At 37.6% G+C, this 15061-nt stretch overlaps 2 protein-coding genes across 2 annotated transcripts; one reads left to right on the top strand and one right to left on the bottom strand.

Annotated features, from left to right (window-relative positions):
- The first annotated feature begins 6419 nt into the window (after positions 1-6419).
- On the top strand, positions 6420-6927 carry LOC110906112. Its single transcript, XM_022151398.2, has one exon. It carries the CDS (start codon positions 6457-6459, stop codon positions 6778-6780), a length of 324 nt encoding a protein of 107 aa, XP_022007090.1. The 5' UTR covers positions 6420-6456; the 3' UTR covers positions 6781-6927.
- Positions 6928-8652: 1725 nt separating this feature from the next.
- On the bottom strand, positions 8653-12041 carry LOC110904419 (THO complex subunit 4A). Its single transcript, XM_022150269.2, has 5 exons — positions 11781-12041; positions 10732-10884; positions 10275-10343; positions 10024-10196; positions 8653-9043 (listed from the first exon to the last, which is right to left on the bottom strand). The coding sequence occupies exons 1-5, from the start codon at positions 11940-11942 to the stop codon at positions 8809-8811; spliced, it is 792 nt and encodes a 263-aa protein (XP_022005961.1). The 5' UTR covers positions 11943-12041; the 3' UTR covers positions 8653-8808.
- Positions 12042-15061: the final 3020 nt, after the last annotated feature.

Genomic DNA, 15061 nt, shown 5'->3' with positions numbered 1-15061 from the left:
ATTGATCAAAAAGATCATCAATCCTAGGTAATGGGTATCGATTCTTAATTGTAACTTTATTCAATTCTCTATAATCAATACACATTCTCATTGATCCATCTTTCTTTTTCACAAACAACACTGGTGCACCCCAAGGGGATGAACTAGGTTGTATAAATCCTTTGCTTAGTAATTCATCTAATTGCTTTTTCAATTCTAACATTTCGGTAGGAGCTAATCGATAAGGTGCCTTGGCTATCGGTGTAGTTCCTGGAATTAGATGAATTCTAAATTCTACTTCTCTGTCTGGTGGTAACCCGGGTAAATCTTCTGGAAATACATCTGGGTATTCTGAGACTACAGGAATTTCCTTGAGTTCTTTGCCTTTAGTACAAATGATTACGGAAATCATATATACTATTCCTTGCTTTCGTTCATAATTAGCAACTTTCATTACTGATATGAACTTTAATGGCTTTCTAGGTTTATTTCCTGAGATCTTAATTATCTCTCCAGTAGGTGTTTGAATTTCTATAGAATTTCTATCACATATGATTTGAGCATGGTTGGCTATCAACCAATCCATTCCTAACACCACATCAAACTCAGCTAATTTCATAGGAAATAGGTTTGCAGTAAATTTATGACCTAAAAGTTCGATGTCTACTTTCTGTAAAACCTGATTGATTTCTACCGAATTTCCGTCTGCAGTTTCGACTATAAAGATTTGTCTAACGGTAGATAACGGTAACCTAAGAGCTTGACAGAACGAAGTATTGATAAAACTTTGGTTTGCACCAGAGTCAAATAATACTTTTGCATAAACGTTGTGAACTAAAAACGTACCGGCGATCACATCCGGAATGAGTTCTGCTTCTTGAGTAGTTAGCTGAAATGCTCTAACATTCTTCTTAGTAGTTCCTTCAGCTACCTTGGGTTTATTGTCTGCTGGGTTGATTAATTTAGGACACTCTGGTTTGATATGTCCAGTTTCTCCACAATTGTAACAAATTATGGATTTCTTTCTGCAGTTTTCTTCCCGATGTCCGGTTGTTTTGCAAAAATTGCAAATTCTATTACATTTTCCAAAATGTCTCTTTTTGCAAATTCTACAAAATGGCACAGTTGAAGATTGTCCTATTCCTCTTTTCTTGAAATTACTACTATTACTCATTTTGAATCCTTGGGTAATTTTCTGAGCTAGTTCTTTCTTCCTATCTTCGTCTCGTGTGCGTATCAGCTCATCAGTTAAGGTATTAGCTAATTCTACGGCATCGTCAATAGTGCGAGGTCTCGCAGCTTTAACGATATTGCGAATTTCACTAATTAATCCCCAAATATATCGAGAAATGAGTACCGGTTCTGGCGAAGCCAGATTAGGTACCACTCTCGCATATTCGAAGAATGTCGAAGTATAACCACGACAATCTACCCCGGTCATTCGATGATTGAGGAACTTATTTGCCATTTGTTCTTTCTCATATTCAGGACAAAATTTTCTTTCGACAAGACTTTTAAATTCGTCCCAAGTCATAGCATATGCTACCCGTCTGCCTTTTGCCTGTAGCACTGTGTTCCACCACTCTAGTGCTCCTTCTTTAAACAAGTTTGAGGCATACATGACTTGATCTTCTTCAGCACATTTACTTATTGCAATCACTGCTTCGGTTTTCTCCAACCATCGCAGCGTTGCAGTTGCTCCTTCGTTGCCTGCAAATTCAGCGGGTTTACAAGCAAGAAATTCTTTGAAAGTGCAACCAGGCGTTGCAGACTTTCGCTTCTTAGGGCGCTGGGTGTGCTGAGATTCATTGTCATGATTTATATGGTCATTGCCCCCATTGATGCTATTACTGAAATTATCTTCAGTAGTATGTTTGCTAGGTACAATATGTTGCGGATTACTTGGATTTTTCATAGCAGCAACGAACATTGGAATTGCGTTGGCTATTCCTTGGGCAACCATATTTTCTATATCTTATTTAGTCATATATTGATCTTCTGGTTGTTGCTCCGAGTGATTAACTTCATTTACTGGTTCGTTATCGTTATTTGCCATCTGATGATAAGTTATTATGAACAATTAGCAATTAACAATAAATCATTTAAACAAATTATAACACATAAAGCCAAAATTATCGATTTCTCGATTGCATTTTATATCAGTATAGTATGCATCAATACACACCGATATTTTACAATGTTTTATTTGTTATGTTACAACTGGTTTCACTATTTACTTTTACTATTATACAGGAATAATTCCACCACCCTTCTATTCGTCATCTCAGAAACGGAATTCCCTCTCGTCGTATTTCCAGGCAATCTGTCCCCCTATTTCCCTAATTCTATTCCCTGCATCCATTAACTCTTCACCAAAGTGGCGAAGTTCAGCCAGGTTTTCATTGCTCATCGGTGGATTAGGTAGGGGTTCTGGGTCGAATTGTGGAAGAAACGAGTAAGGACTATTGACAATGTTTTGGAATTGCCAATCGTTAGTCCACCATTCTTCTGGTTCTATAAGTTGGTCATGGACTATTGGTTCAGTGATTATTGGTGTAAGGTTCATCGGTATTGGGTTTTCAACAGGATAGGTAAAGATACCTGAGTTGATAGGTTGCATAGTTTCACATTTTTCTAATAAAGTATCTATTTGATCCTGAAAAGTAACTCTCCTGGTTTGATTAGAACTCTCTCCGATTTCTACCTGAGTTGGGTTAGAATCTTTTCCTATTTCTATTGCTATTTCCTGAGAGTATTGTTCAAACTGCTCCTCCATTTGCCTAACCTCATTAACTTCAGTTTCCTGTTCTTGTGGATTAGGGTTTTCCTGAATTATAATTGCTTTTCCTTTGTCTAAGGGTTTACTAGTTTTAGGGGTTTTTGTAACTGTCCTTCTTTTACGTATACGGCTTCCCCATACATAATTTTTCTTTGGCCTTCTTTTTGGTTTGGGTACTGGTGGAGTAGGGAGTTCTACAGGTTCATCCATATCAGCCACGTATCCCGTAAATTCATGAGAAACTTCAATATTTACTGGGTACAGATTGAGGTTCTGAAAAGCTTCAGAGATCTCGTTCATGCTGTGTAGCATATATGCAAAATGCACAAAATATCAAGTTAAAACTTTGGAACAAAGTTTACCAAATAAACACAGAAGTTTTATTGCATACTTATTTGTACAAAATACAGAAAACACTCAGTTTTATTTATCTACTTACTGAGAATTAATAATACTGTATTCAAGATACTTTTTCTTTAAAGATTAGCATTTTCTGCTACAGTAGCTAACATATACAAATTAGCCCATTTTTCATCAAGTCTATCTTCCCAAGGTGATTTATCAATTAAATCCTGGGTTTCCTTTTTAATTTTCCTTTCTCTGATTTGCTCCTTACTTTTCTTAATAATCATACTCCTTTTTCTAGGAGAAAGCGGATTTTCATAGTTCGCTTTTTGCACAAATATTCCTTCCTCAGGAATTGTAGGGAGCTTTGAAATTTTAGGTTTAGACGAACTTCCTTTCTCATAAATTGATCTATCTGGTTTAAGATAGATATCTTGCAACTTTTGTTTACCCATATTGTAACTAACAAATAATCAATTAAAAGCACATAAACACATAATCACATAATAGTAATCAGGAAAAATTAAGTATCATTTAAATACTTAATTAGCTTAACTCAGTGGCTCTGATACCACCTTGTTTCTGTCACGGCCCCTGACCCGGTTTGACCCGTTTCCGGAGCTGTGGGACAGAAACCACGTGATATTTGTTTAATTGAGTTTTGCAGCGGAAAATTTTAAACATCAGGATCGTTGAAAAGCTAAAATTTTCCCGATTATTTTTATTTCACAATTCGGGATAAAACCCCGATAATTTACAATACATAAGTTTAGTGATAACTTCTTATTTTAAAACATCTTTATTCATTTTATACTGAGCCACTATTTTAAGCTTGAAATGCTTCCCAGCACTTTTCCTGATTTACAGCAGATCACCTGAAACATTTTTGAAAAAGATTTTGTCAGCGGGGAAATACTGAGTGAATCATTCATTTTACTAAAAACGACACATTTGTTATAATTTACAGTATTAAGAGTTTTTACATATGTTTATTATCAACCAACATTTCAAGAATAGATATTTGTCACAGACCAGCTCTGTGACTGTGGTCATATCACCATTGGCTGGCCCAATGAGTGACGTATGTCACAATTAGGCTCGCCCACCTAATGTGAAGGAAACAATAATAACAATACTGTGCACAATACCCCACATACCGGCTGTAATTTGGTGATTACATAAACTTAATCACTGTAATTATAACTCTGAAAAATGATTTGGAGTATTGTAAAATAGTTGATAAAAAGAGAATGACTCACATTGCAGATTTAGTGTTAGAATTTAGATTTAATCCCTGTTAACCTAATTTCATAATAAAGCACACAAAATAGGATTAGTGATCAATACAACGATTATGATAATTCTCCAAGATCAATTGTGACAATGAATGTCCAAGTGCAATACTTCGGCTCATTTATCAAAATGACAAACGATAAAGTATAGTACTTCAACTCGTATATCGAATTATCGACAACGACAAAGTACAATGCTTCGGCTCATTATCGAATTATCGACAACGATAAAGCATAGCCCAATGTGGCGGCACTTAGATATTCTTTGGGTATATTGATCCCGGAAACTGAATCGTAATAGCGATCGACTAATTACCCTGTTTTGCGGCAGCACCTCGATAATAGTGTGTGTGTGTTGGACTGTTTTGCTTATAACTCGGCCTATGTAACTCCGATTTTCGTCGTTCAAATGCCAAAATTCAAGTCCCAACCCCTGCTATTTATACTGAAATTTTGACACCGTCGCGTAGCGCGAGGGGTACCCCCTTAGCCGTCGCGCTACGCGAGTGACCACCCTATTTTCATAGAGTAGCCCTTCGTGCATGTAGGCTTGCTGTGTCGATGGTTTTATAAATTTCGAATTTTATAATGAGTTATGAAGATAATCGTTATTAGGGTTTTGCCCCCCCCTGAGTTTAGGGCCCCTGATCCTGATTCTGATTGCTCTGGAAATTCTAGGGTTAGAGCAGAATTACTTGGGTGTCTCAATTTGGGTTTTCTTAATAGCTAATTACTATCCTATTTATTTAAATTTTAATGAGAATTGTTACAACAACCACCGCCTTTGTTCATATATAACTAATCTTTACATGAACAAAAACAAAATGGCAATGTGCTTTGGTGGTTTGCGTGTCACATCATAAAAAAGAGGTCATTATTTTGATCTGTGTCCCCTTTATTTTTCAAACGGTATTTTAAATTCATGATACTCAAATTTAACTATAATCTTTTTCTCGAGATGATACTCTTATTTGACTTGCTAAAACTAATTAGTTACACATAATTTTAAATTTATTTATTTAATATATCATAAAAAAAAACAAAAGTTTGTCCCTACATTTTCTAAATTGGAACCCACACCCTTATTCTTTAAGTAGATTACATCCCCTTTAACTTGACACCGTAATGTCCGACGGATTATTATCCTTTTTTTTATTTAAGTCTAATCACGTTAATGCCTAAATTACTTTTAAGACTTTACATTGCTATCTAAATTACTTTTACGACTCTACACCGCAACGAACGAAACATACTCTTTTTATCTATGTCTAATTACGTTAATATCACAAACGTAACAAGGGTGACAAAGTCAAAAACACGTAATGTCATACGTAGACACCATACCTTAATGTCATCATCGTACACCGTAGCGGCAATGCTTTATATGTTATACTGAGTTATATCGGATACATCGAAACATTTTATATGGTTAATGCATTACGTAACATGTCGTCATCTATAAACAACTAAGATGTCGCTGCCGCAATTTGCGGCTATAACAACAATCTAGTTTTAAACAGATTTCAGTCGAGTGATTTTCATTTAAAATAAATAAAACCACCACCAGTAAGTATAGTGATTTACTGATTTCTACAAATCTTACGTAAATTAAACTTCACCAATAAATTTTGATAGCACTAAATGAGAAAGTTACAAGAAAATGTTGAATAAAAACATTTTATGTTACTACATCACGTTTTCCCTAGATTTTGTAATTGAAATATTGTCTCTTTTATATGTAACCATTCTAGCTATGACATTATATCCTGGTGATAAAGGTGAGATAAAGTTTAAGGATCATTAGATTTTGAGTTCGATTCTCACAAGGGGATTTTTTTCCAGGCGTTATTGCCTAGCGAGATGATCCGCTGGTTCCCAAATTTTTTGAGTTTCATTCTGAATTGGTGTATAAATATTATTGTCTAGTAAAAATGGATATAATTGGACATGTCACAGAATAATAATATTCATTAAAGAAAAGATATGTAACCTTTCTAAAATTCGAAACTTAAGACTAGACTTTAAACAAGTCATTCTTATTCTTGTTTCACTTTCCCCAAAATGGCCGAGGATCAGCACAGCCAAAACCACCAACCTACAAACCCTCAAAAGCCCCCTAGGGTTCCTGAAATCGGAGGAGGGGGTTTGAAAGCGAATTACCCGAACCCACCGGACGCAACGAACCCGGACCCCGCAACCCTAAGGGAGCAGTGGAAGTACGCCACCAGACAGTACGGCAAATGGTACGGACACGCTTGGGGCACCGCCATACTCGCCGGAATTTCTTTCTTCGCTCTTGGCTGGGTTATTAAAGGCGGTAACCCTATCCCTTCTTTCCACCAAAACGACGACGCTTCTCCTCCTGATGTTAAGGAAAAGAGATGAATTTGTTTTGTTAAGTGAGTTTTGATTTTGGGGTACTTCTGCTTGTATCATTTTGTATTTCATCTTCTTTTTTCTGTTTGTGTAATAATAATACGTTTTGTCGTTGCAACAAGTAAAATTTGGACCGTATGGCGTTTCTTTGTGAAATCCAAAGACCCTCTTATACAGCCTAGGGCTGGTATAACAGGTGACATAAGATGCTGATAACTTAACGTGTCATTTTTTCCAAACACGAACAGACGACTTGTTTAGAACAGGAAATGATCAGTTAACAAGCCTGTTTACGCAAATCATAAATATCACATATTTAGGAACCTGTTCGCCGAAGCAAAAATTGTCATAAGTTTATAAAAGTCTTAACCATAGTTTAAAGGCCCTAGGCGTATGCCTCGCCTGGGACCTAGGAGCAGGGCGCAGAAAAAACCGAGGACCTAAGGAAAATAAAGCGCTCAGTAAAAAAATATATATTATGTACTACAAAATTCTTCAAGTAAAATAAACAAAAGCTTTTATGTAACATTTAAGATTGTCTACTTAGTACAAAAGTTCTAAAATATTAGTGTAGAAAAATAGTTTTCCTTAGATAAAATTAGAAATCTGGTTGGAATAGTGCCGGAAACTAGAGAATTTGGCCGGAAACTCTCTGAAATCTAGGAACTTACTCTCAAACCACCTCCTTGAGAATTAAAGCGCATCTGCCTCGACTTAAAGAGCTCTAGCCTTGTCTGGAAGATGGGCCCAAGAAGCGGTGGCCTTTGGCAACTATGGTCTTAACTAATGCAGAATCCTTAACATATTAATCCTTAGCAAATTTTAAACAAAAATCTATAAAAGTCATTAGGTTAACGAGTCTTCAGCATATTTAACATGAATTTTATGGTGTTCTAAACATGTCTACCTGTTTAATACACGAAACATGTTAAGTCTAAACATGAAACCTGCTAAAAAATTTGGCAGTGTTAACAGGTCCGTGTCAACCATCTTAGATCTCTCATACAATGCGGCTAATGTTACCCATAATCGCCCTATGATACAAACCCGTGTGAGGGTTGTGTCCGGATATCACATCAATGGTGCATAAATATCGATCGAGGTCCACGAGTCTGAACGTAGTTAGGATATAATGGCTGGATGTCAAGGTCCGGAAGTAGCAATCCAGATGTGACATTGATGGACTGGTGTGTATTCGGTTAGTATGAATAATATCAAAATACAACAACAACAACAACAACAACCATACCTAGTAAAATCCCACAAATAGCAAAGCTACTTATAGGGTCTGGGGAGGGTGGGATGTAGACAGACCTTGCCTCTACCCCTACGGATAGAGAGACTGCTTCCAGAGAGACCCTCGGCTCCAAAACGAACATCATACAAACACACCAAATCAAAGAATATAGAAACAATCAGTCTCACATACCAAGAAAGTGATCAGAATGACACAGTATAATGTCAATCACGTATAATAGTATACATCATTTGGGCATAAACACAAGAAGACAATCACCGGAAAAGTCAATTAAAGAATAAGAAAAACATACGTCCCTAAAATACACCTAAGACCGTACTGCACTATCCTCTAGAAGTCCTTAACCTTAATTCTACGCTTCCACGAAGTCCTATCTTGGACCATGTCCTCTGAAAGATGCAACTCTAGTAAATCATACCTAATCTGCTCATCCCATGTCAGTTTGGGTCTGCCTCTTCCTCTCCTCCCCTCTACAGTAATAGTTTCCACTACTCTAACTGCATTCACGTCTAGCTTATCTATAAAGTAGTTTCAAATAGTTTGGTTATGAAACGTGGGCTGGAGCTTGTTTACACTCGACTTGAATCAAGGGCTCATGTAACGGTTCCAGTTTTAGCAAACACTTGATTAAGGACATTCAGCATCTCAAACATTACATAAATAACGAAAGAACGAAAAACTATCCATTCTGACATGTTTTGTGTAAGCAGAAAAAAAAAACCTCAAGAATACAAACAACATTTCTTCATTGTCAAAACACCAAACAGCCTGAGCCGTCTTTAATCCGTTTGCATTGATCCGGCATGGTACTTCTCTAAATCTGCATCCAGATCTTCAGCAGACACCTTCACAGCACTACGTTCTCCTCCTCCCCCTCTGCCTCTTCCCCTGCCCCTGCCGCCTCTCCCACCACCACCACCGCCGCCGCCACTTCCTTGCCCCCTCGTCTGACCACCACCTCCTTGCGGCCTCATTGTTTGACCACCACCTCTAAGTCTCCCCATAACCCCACCTCTGTATTAATGAAAGGATGAAAATTACCATATCAGTTTTCAGTGTGTTTGGCAAGTGGTTCTGCTTATTTTATTATTTAAGTGTCGAATAATCAAATTCACACATGTGACAACAAAACTGATTATTGAGAGGTTAACTATAAATAGCTGAGGTACACTTAGGAGACATTACGTCTCTTTCACTCCATGAACTGATTCGCTACGTCCGCTTAGCAATCAAATGTCGAAAGGTGGTTCATTTACTTCGTAACTATTATTGGTTCTCATTTTAAAAATCTTTTTTTCCAATCATACTTCTTCTCATTGTCAAACTTTCCAAAAAAAAAATCACTGAAACTTCTGATGATAATTTTCGAGTAAAATGCAATTTTCATTCATGAGGTTTGGCAAGTTTTATGACTTTCGTCCAAAGGTTTGTTTTTCCGCATGGATACAAAAGGTTTGAAATCATGCCATTTTCATCTTGCTCGTTATTCCATCCATTTTTCTCCGTTAAGTCAGGAGTATTTTCGTCTTTTTTTCTCCGCTAAGGGTATTTTGAATACTTGTACATAAAATGAAAAACACCTAATTGTAAATTAACAAAAAAACGAAAATACCCCTAGCTTAACGGAGAAAAAAGGATGGAGTTAACAAACTAGATGAAAACGACAATATTTCAAACCTTTTGGACCCCGATGCGGAAAAACAAACCTTTGGGCGAAAGTTGCAAAACTGGCCAAACCTCAGGGACGAAAATGACATTTTACTCTAATTTTTCTTATATTTATTTACTAATAATTTATAAAAGAATATTATCATAGTTAGCTACTTACTAGATACCTTTTTCTTGAATTTATAATTAAATTAAATATGAGATTTTTTTGTTAGTTACTTATTAGAATCAGAATTGTCACACACTTCAAACCTGCTGATCTTCATTATCATAAGTTTCAAAACACAAGTCCCTAAAAACATAAACAATAAGTGCAGCAAAAATACCTTCTTGGTCCACCATTTTGGTTTCCACCAGCATTATTCGGACCGCCATCATTTCCCATGTTTGTTCCTACCAAGTCAATTTTCATGGGCTTTCCATCTAATTGAACATTATCGTATCTCTTGATAGCCAGTTCTGCATCTCTACGCCTTGAAAACACTACTTCTGCCGTTCCCTGTGAAAGATATTTTCTAATAATTGTTAATAATAATTACTTGGAAAAATAAGCTCGTTCCCAAACTCGAATCAGTACCTTTGATCTGCCACTTCTATCATAGTGTATTGTTGCTCGTTTCAGGTCACCTACCTCTGCAAAAAGCTCCTGCAAAAAGTTTAAATCTGTTTTTAGTTTATTTAGACTGAAACCCCTATACTTTCATGTATTTATGCTTCAAAAGGTAGTATACATGTTTTATCGTGTCGGGTTATATAATAATTCATGTCAAAGACTCGATACACACTTATAATCATGTGTTAAACGGGTTGACTTGTTTGATTCAACGGCATAAGAAGGTGAACACAAACACAACATGTTTATTACTAGGGTTGGATCTGACAGCAAAAAACTAATTATTTTCGTGTCGTGACGTCACCCCTAGTACAAAAACATATGAGGATTATGCACACAAATCCAAAAGATAGAATCTTTCTAGCTCTAGTCATGACACGTTAACGAAACTAAGAACCCTACATATATCTTACAACATTACCTTGATATCTTCATTGGAAACACCATAATCCAAGTTTGATATGAGAAGTTTGGTGCCAGTCTCTATTCCTGTAACCTGGTTTGACCTTGCGGGGTGTGCTGCAGCATGACCTTCATACATGTCATGTCCCCATGTCGTCTCTGGTGCTTCAACCTGTAACAATAAACATCACATTAATCACCATATTCAACTTATAAGTTAAAATGACTAACTCGTACACGCATCACACTATAGCAACTTAACAACTGATCCCATAAGCAAAATTAACTAGTCATAATTAAACCTATTTGGCTATTTCTAACCATCATTATGTACTTGTATCTGGTGCTTATACATACCTGTAACAATGAAGATTACATAAATCAACCTATTCAACTTATAAGTTGTTGTTGACTCATGCACACATCACACTAAAGCAACTTGAGTACTTGACAACAAACCCTATAGGCATCAACAGAAGTCCAGTTAACCACTCACAATTGGACCCTCCGTTATCAAGACTCAGACAGGCGCGTGCCTAGGCCCAGTGCAGCCTTCTCGCTTTGCTTCAAAAGCCCTGCTTTCAAGCCCTCAACCACGTTTTTCAAGCCAAGTTCTGACAAAATTCCGGCCAAAAATCGTCTTAACAGGTCCGAAACAAACCCTAAACAAGCCTGGAATCAACCTAGAAGGCTAGAATAACCTAAACTAGCCCTAATAAAGCTTAAAACACGTCTAAAACTTTTATACTAGACGCCAGATGTCCTCGTTTTTTAAGCACCTTGCACCGAGGCCGAAGATTCACCCTTGACGCCTTTGAAAACTATGATTATTCCTATACCTAACAATCATTATGTTATATCTAGTGCTTCAACCTATAACAATAAACATCACACAAACCAGCTTATTCAACTTATAACTTCAAATTACTAACTCATGCACACATCATAGATAATCAACTAAACCTATTTCTGCTTACGTCATCAATTCAACAAGATCTAGTTCTTATTAACAACGTTTCCAAACACAAAACAGCTGCAATTCAACAAACAAATCACACTTTTGTATACCTTTTGTGCACCGTATGGTGTTGCCCGTTTGGAAGCACGATTGGGCCTGCGGCGAGAGGGTCCAGGACCAGAATTAGGAGGTCTAGATCTAGGGTTTTCAGACGCTCGTGATTTCTTGTTCATCTTTATCATATCGTCGAGAGACATATCCAAATTAGACATGATTTGGTGACGAATATGAAACCCTAGAAAATGAAGATGAATATTGTGAGCAGAGGGTGGTAGGGTTCTGCTTCGCTAGACACTTTACATCAGCAGCTATCGAGTAAAGAAATCGAACATGATTTTATACTTTGCAACCTCCAACTTATTTAACTTCAACTTTTAGCACTTTGTAGATATAGGCTAAAAATCCTAACTATGCGCCGATTAATCATTGTTAGTCCTGACTCTACCGCCCCGACTAGCGATTACTACAACACTGAATATAGGTATGAGATTTGGTGTGGCTAATCTCACTCTCATACTTATTAGGTATTTGTCGAGTATTTACCTCGTTGTGTATCGGGTAAACCCATTAGTATTTTAAAAAAATATCTCTTGAGATTTTCATGTATATTTATTTTTTTTATTTTTCTTTATAGTTTTATGTTTTTAGATTTGTTTTTTTTTTATTTTCCTTTATAGTTTATGTTTTTAAAATCTATATGAAAAACAACATATATTTCAACATCACAAATATTTCAATTTCAAGTATATAAAAATGTAAATGTATTATAATGTAAATATCAGAAATAATTTTGTATTTTGTAACCTATTAGATAAATAGTTAATTATGATTAGTTAGAGGGTGTAGATGTAAATATATTCCTTATATATTCCTTGTAACCTATTCTGATTATACAACAATTGAATACAATATGTTTTACCAAGTTTATCTTGGTATCAGAGCCAAGAATCCCTAACCCTAGCTGCCGACTTCTTTCTTCATCGGCTACAGCCGATCGCCCTCTTCTTCCACCCTAAATCGATCATCGGCAATCCTCAAACATGTCAACCGATATTATTGCCTTCACTCAAATCGAGAAAACTGCACACAATTCTCACAAGTTCGGTTTCACATTGTCACCAACAAATTATGGCTTCTGAAAACTCATGATTCAACCGTTCCTCGTTACTAATGGTCTGTTCGAATACATTGATGGCTCAATTCCCTGCCCTCCATCTGTGATCGCAACTTCTGGAAAAGAAAAAGAGGCACCCGCATCATCCACTGTGAACCCTAATTATGATGCATGGCTTGCAAACGATGCTCATGTACGTATGCTTCTTCTCTCTACAATCTCAGAGGCTGCTTTTCAACATGTACAAGGTACAACTTCACGTGACCTTTGGCTTTCCCTTGAACGTGCTTATGCCCCAAACACCTCGTCTCAGGAATTTACGTTAAAAACACAATTGTTGAAGATTCAAATGAAAGGGGATGAATCCTCTGCTGCTTATTTGGCCAGAGCACATGAATATGCTACTGCTCTTGCCAATATCGGCCAGCCAATGCCGGAAAAGGATATTATCATGCTTGTTGTTGCAGGTCTTCGTGAAGAATACAATGGAGTCAAACAAAATCTCCTTGCTAGAGAATTTACAGCTGTCTTTTTAGAGCTTCCTGGTCTTCTAGCTGATCACGAGTTCCTGATTAGGAAACCCGTTCCTGATGTTTCTCCGGCTCAGGCTTTTACGGCTACTACTGTGACAACCCGTACTCTCGTTGTCGAGAGAAGGGCATTTCAGTAATACACGCATTTATTTATTTATTTATTTATTTTTTTTATTATTATTATTACTATTATTATTCATGAAATAACAATAGTCCGCGACTAGAGATTTAAATTAATTGCGCATTTGGTTAATATAACCGGACAAGTCTGGTTGGGCAAGACTCGTAGTCGTTTAACTAGGTTCACGCACTTGGGCTAGGCCCAAACCAACTAACCTAAAACCCTACTCTTTTAATTACCTTAAACACCCCCCCCCATAATTTAAAAACCCTCAAAACCCTAATGAAACTTGACAGCCGCTCATCACACCCCTTCCCTTCCCCTTGTTTGATTTCCGGCGAAATCGTCGGCAACTAGCCGGCTGGTGTCGGAAGTTTTCCGGCAGCCACACCCCCACCCCTTTGAGCCTCCTTCTCCTCCGGTCGCAAACTCAGCCACACCCTCTAATTCCCGATGATCAGCGACGGCGCCGCCGTCGTGAGCGGCGACGGTAGTGAGTCTGAACGACGGTACAGCAACACCCACACCCCGTGTACCCTTGTTTTCGGGCGATGAAGATCAGAAAACGAGAGAGATGTCGGAGAAAGAAATGAGGAACCAGCAGTGATGACGGTGGTCGTCTCAAGCAGCTCCGACGAAGTGATGTCATCAAGGGTGTACGGAACGGCGAATGTGATGTCGACAGCCAAGGGGTTTTCACCCCGGTAACGCAGCAGTTGCGGCGAGGATGATGCCGGCAACAGACAGCAGCAACAGCCGTCGGAGCTCCGGCTCGTGCACAGTAGCCGTGGCAGCAGGTCTTCCCCTTTGTCTCGAATCGATTGGTCAGTTCATACCCATCTATAAACTGTATGACTGTTTGTAAGCTCTCTTCATGTTTATATTTTGTAAAAGTGGATAAATTGCCTTGGTGAACTGTCTAATCGTTGAATGGGTATTGTGCGGAATGTTTTGTGCAGCTATGTGTTTTCATTATAGAATCTTATAATAGTTGGTTATTTGCAATTTGGGAAACAGAGCATGTTCGTGAAACAAGTTTTTGGAATTAAAACTGGAAAGCTGCAAACACGTGAACTCGCCAACGTTATGTTGACACTCTACTGCATGCTTTGCAGGTCGCTCGATACAGCTCTGGACGGACGTTGCAATCGGATGGAGTGCGTGGATCGTAAGTAACACAATAACAACTTGTGGTTTTCAATTATGATGCGTTTTCTTCCCCTTTCCGCTGTGAACTTAAACTATGTTTTGAAAATTTTAAATTAGGTCACTAATTATGCTAATATTTATAACTATAACTAATGCGTTCAAAATAATTAGTGGCTAAGATCCTGGTCGTCACACGCCTCGCGGTAATACTCCGCGTGTGGATTTTGAGGGTGTGACAGATTGGTATCAGAGCCATTGGTTATAGGGAACTAGGTTTTGAGTATAAAATATTTTGGGTTTGGGAGATAAAATATTTTTATATGAAAACCAGACTATAACCGTTCTTTAATGGAAACCACAAGGCCACCCCACTCCGGATTGCAAGGTTCGTCAACCTCAGATGCTCACCTGGTA

The sequence above is a fragment of the Helianthus annuus genome, chromosome 2 (genome assembly GCF_002127325.2).
Source record: "Helianthus annuus cultivar XRQ/B chromosome 2, HanXRQr2.0-SUNRISE, whole genome shotgun sequence".
NCBI classification, from domain to species: Eukaryota; Viridiplantae; Streptophyta; class Magnoliopsida; order Asterales; family Asteraceae; genus Helianthus; species Helianthus annuus.
Note: the sequence above shows the minus strand (reverse complement) of the source record. Positions and strands in the feature narration are given on the sequence as shown.

Excerpts from the sequence above, each read along its gene's own strand:
- LOC110904419 (XM_022150269.2), bottom strand. The coding sequence starts at position 11,942 with ATGTCTAATTTGGATATGTCTCTCGACGATATGATAAAGATGAACAAG. Across the intron at positions 10,885-11,780 it reads CACCATACGGTGCACAAAAG|GTTGAAGCACCAGAGACGAC; the intron begins GTATACAAAAGT and ends TTATTGTTACAG. Across the intron at positions 9,044-10,023 it reads CAAAATGGTGGACCAAGAAG|AGGTGGGGTTATGGGGAGAC; the intron begins GTATTTTTGCTG and ends TCATTAATACAG.
- LOC110906112 (XM_022151398.2), top strand. The coding sequence starts at position 6,457 with ATGGCCGAGGATCAGCACAGCCAAAACCACCAACCTACAAACCCTCAA.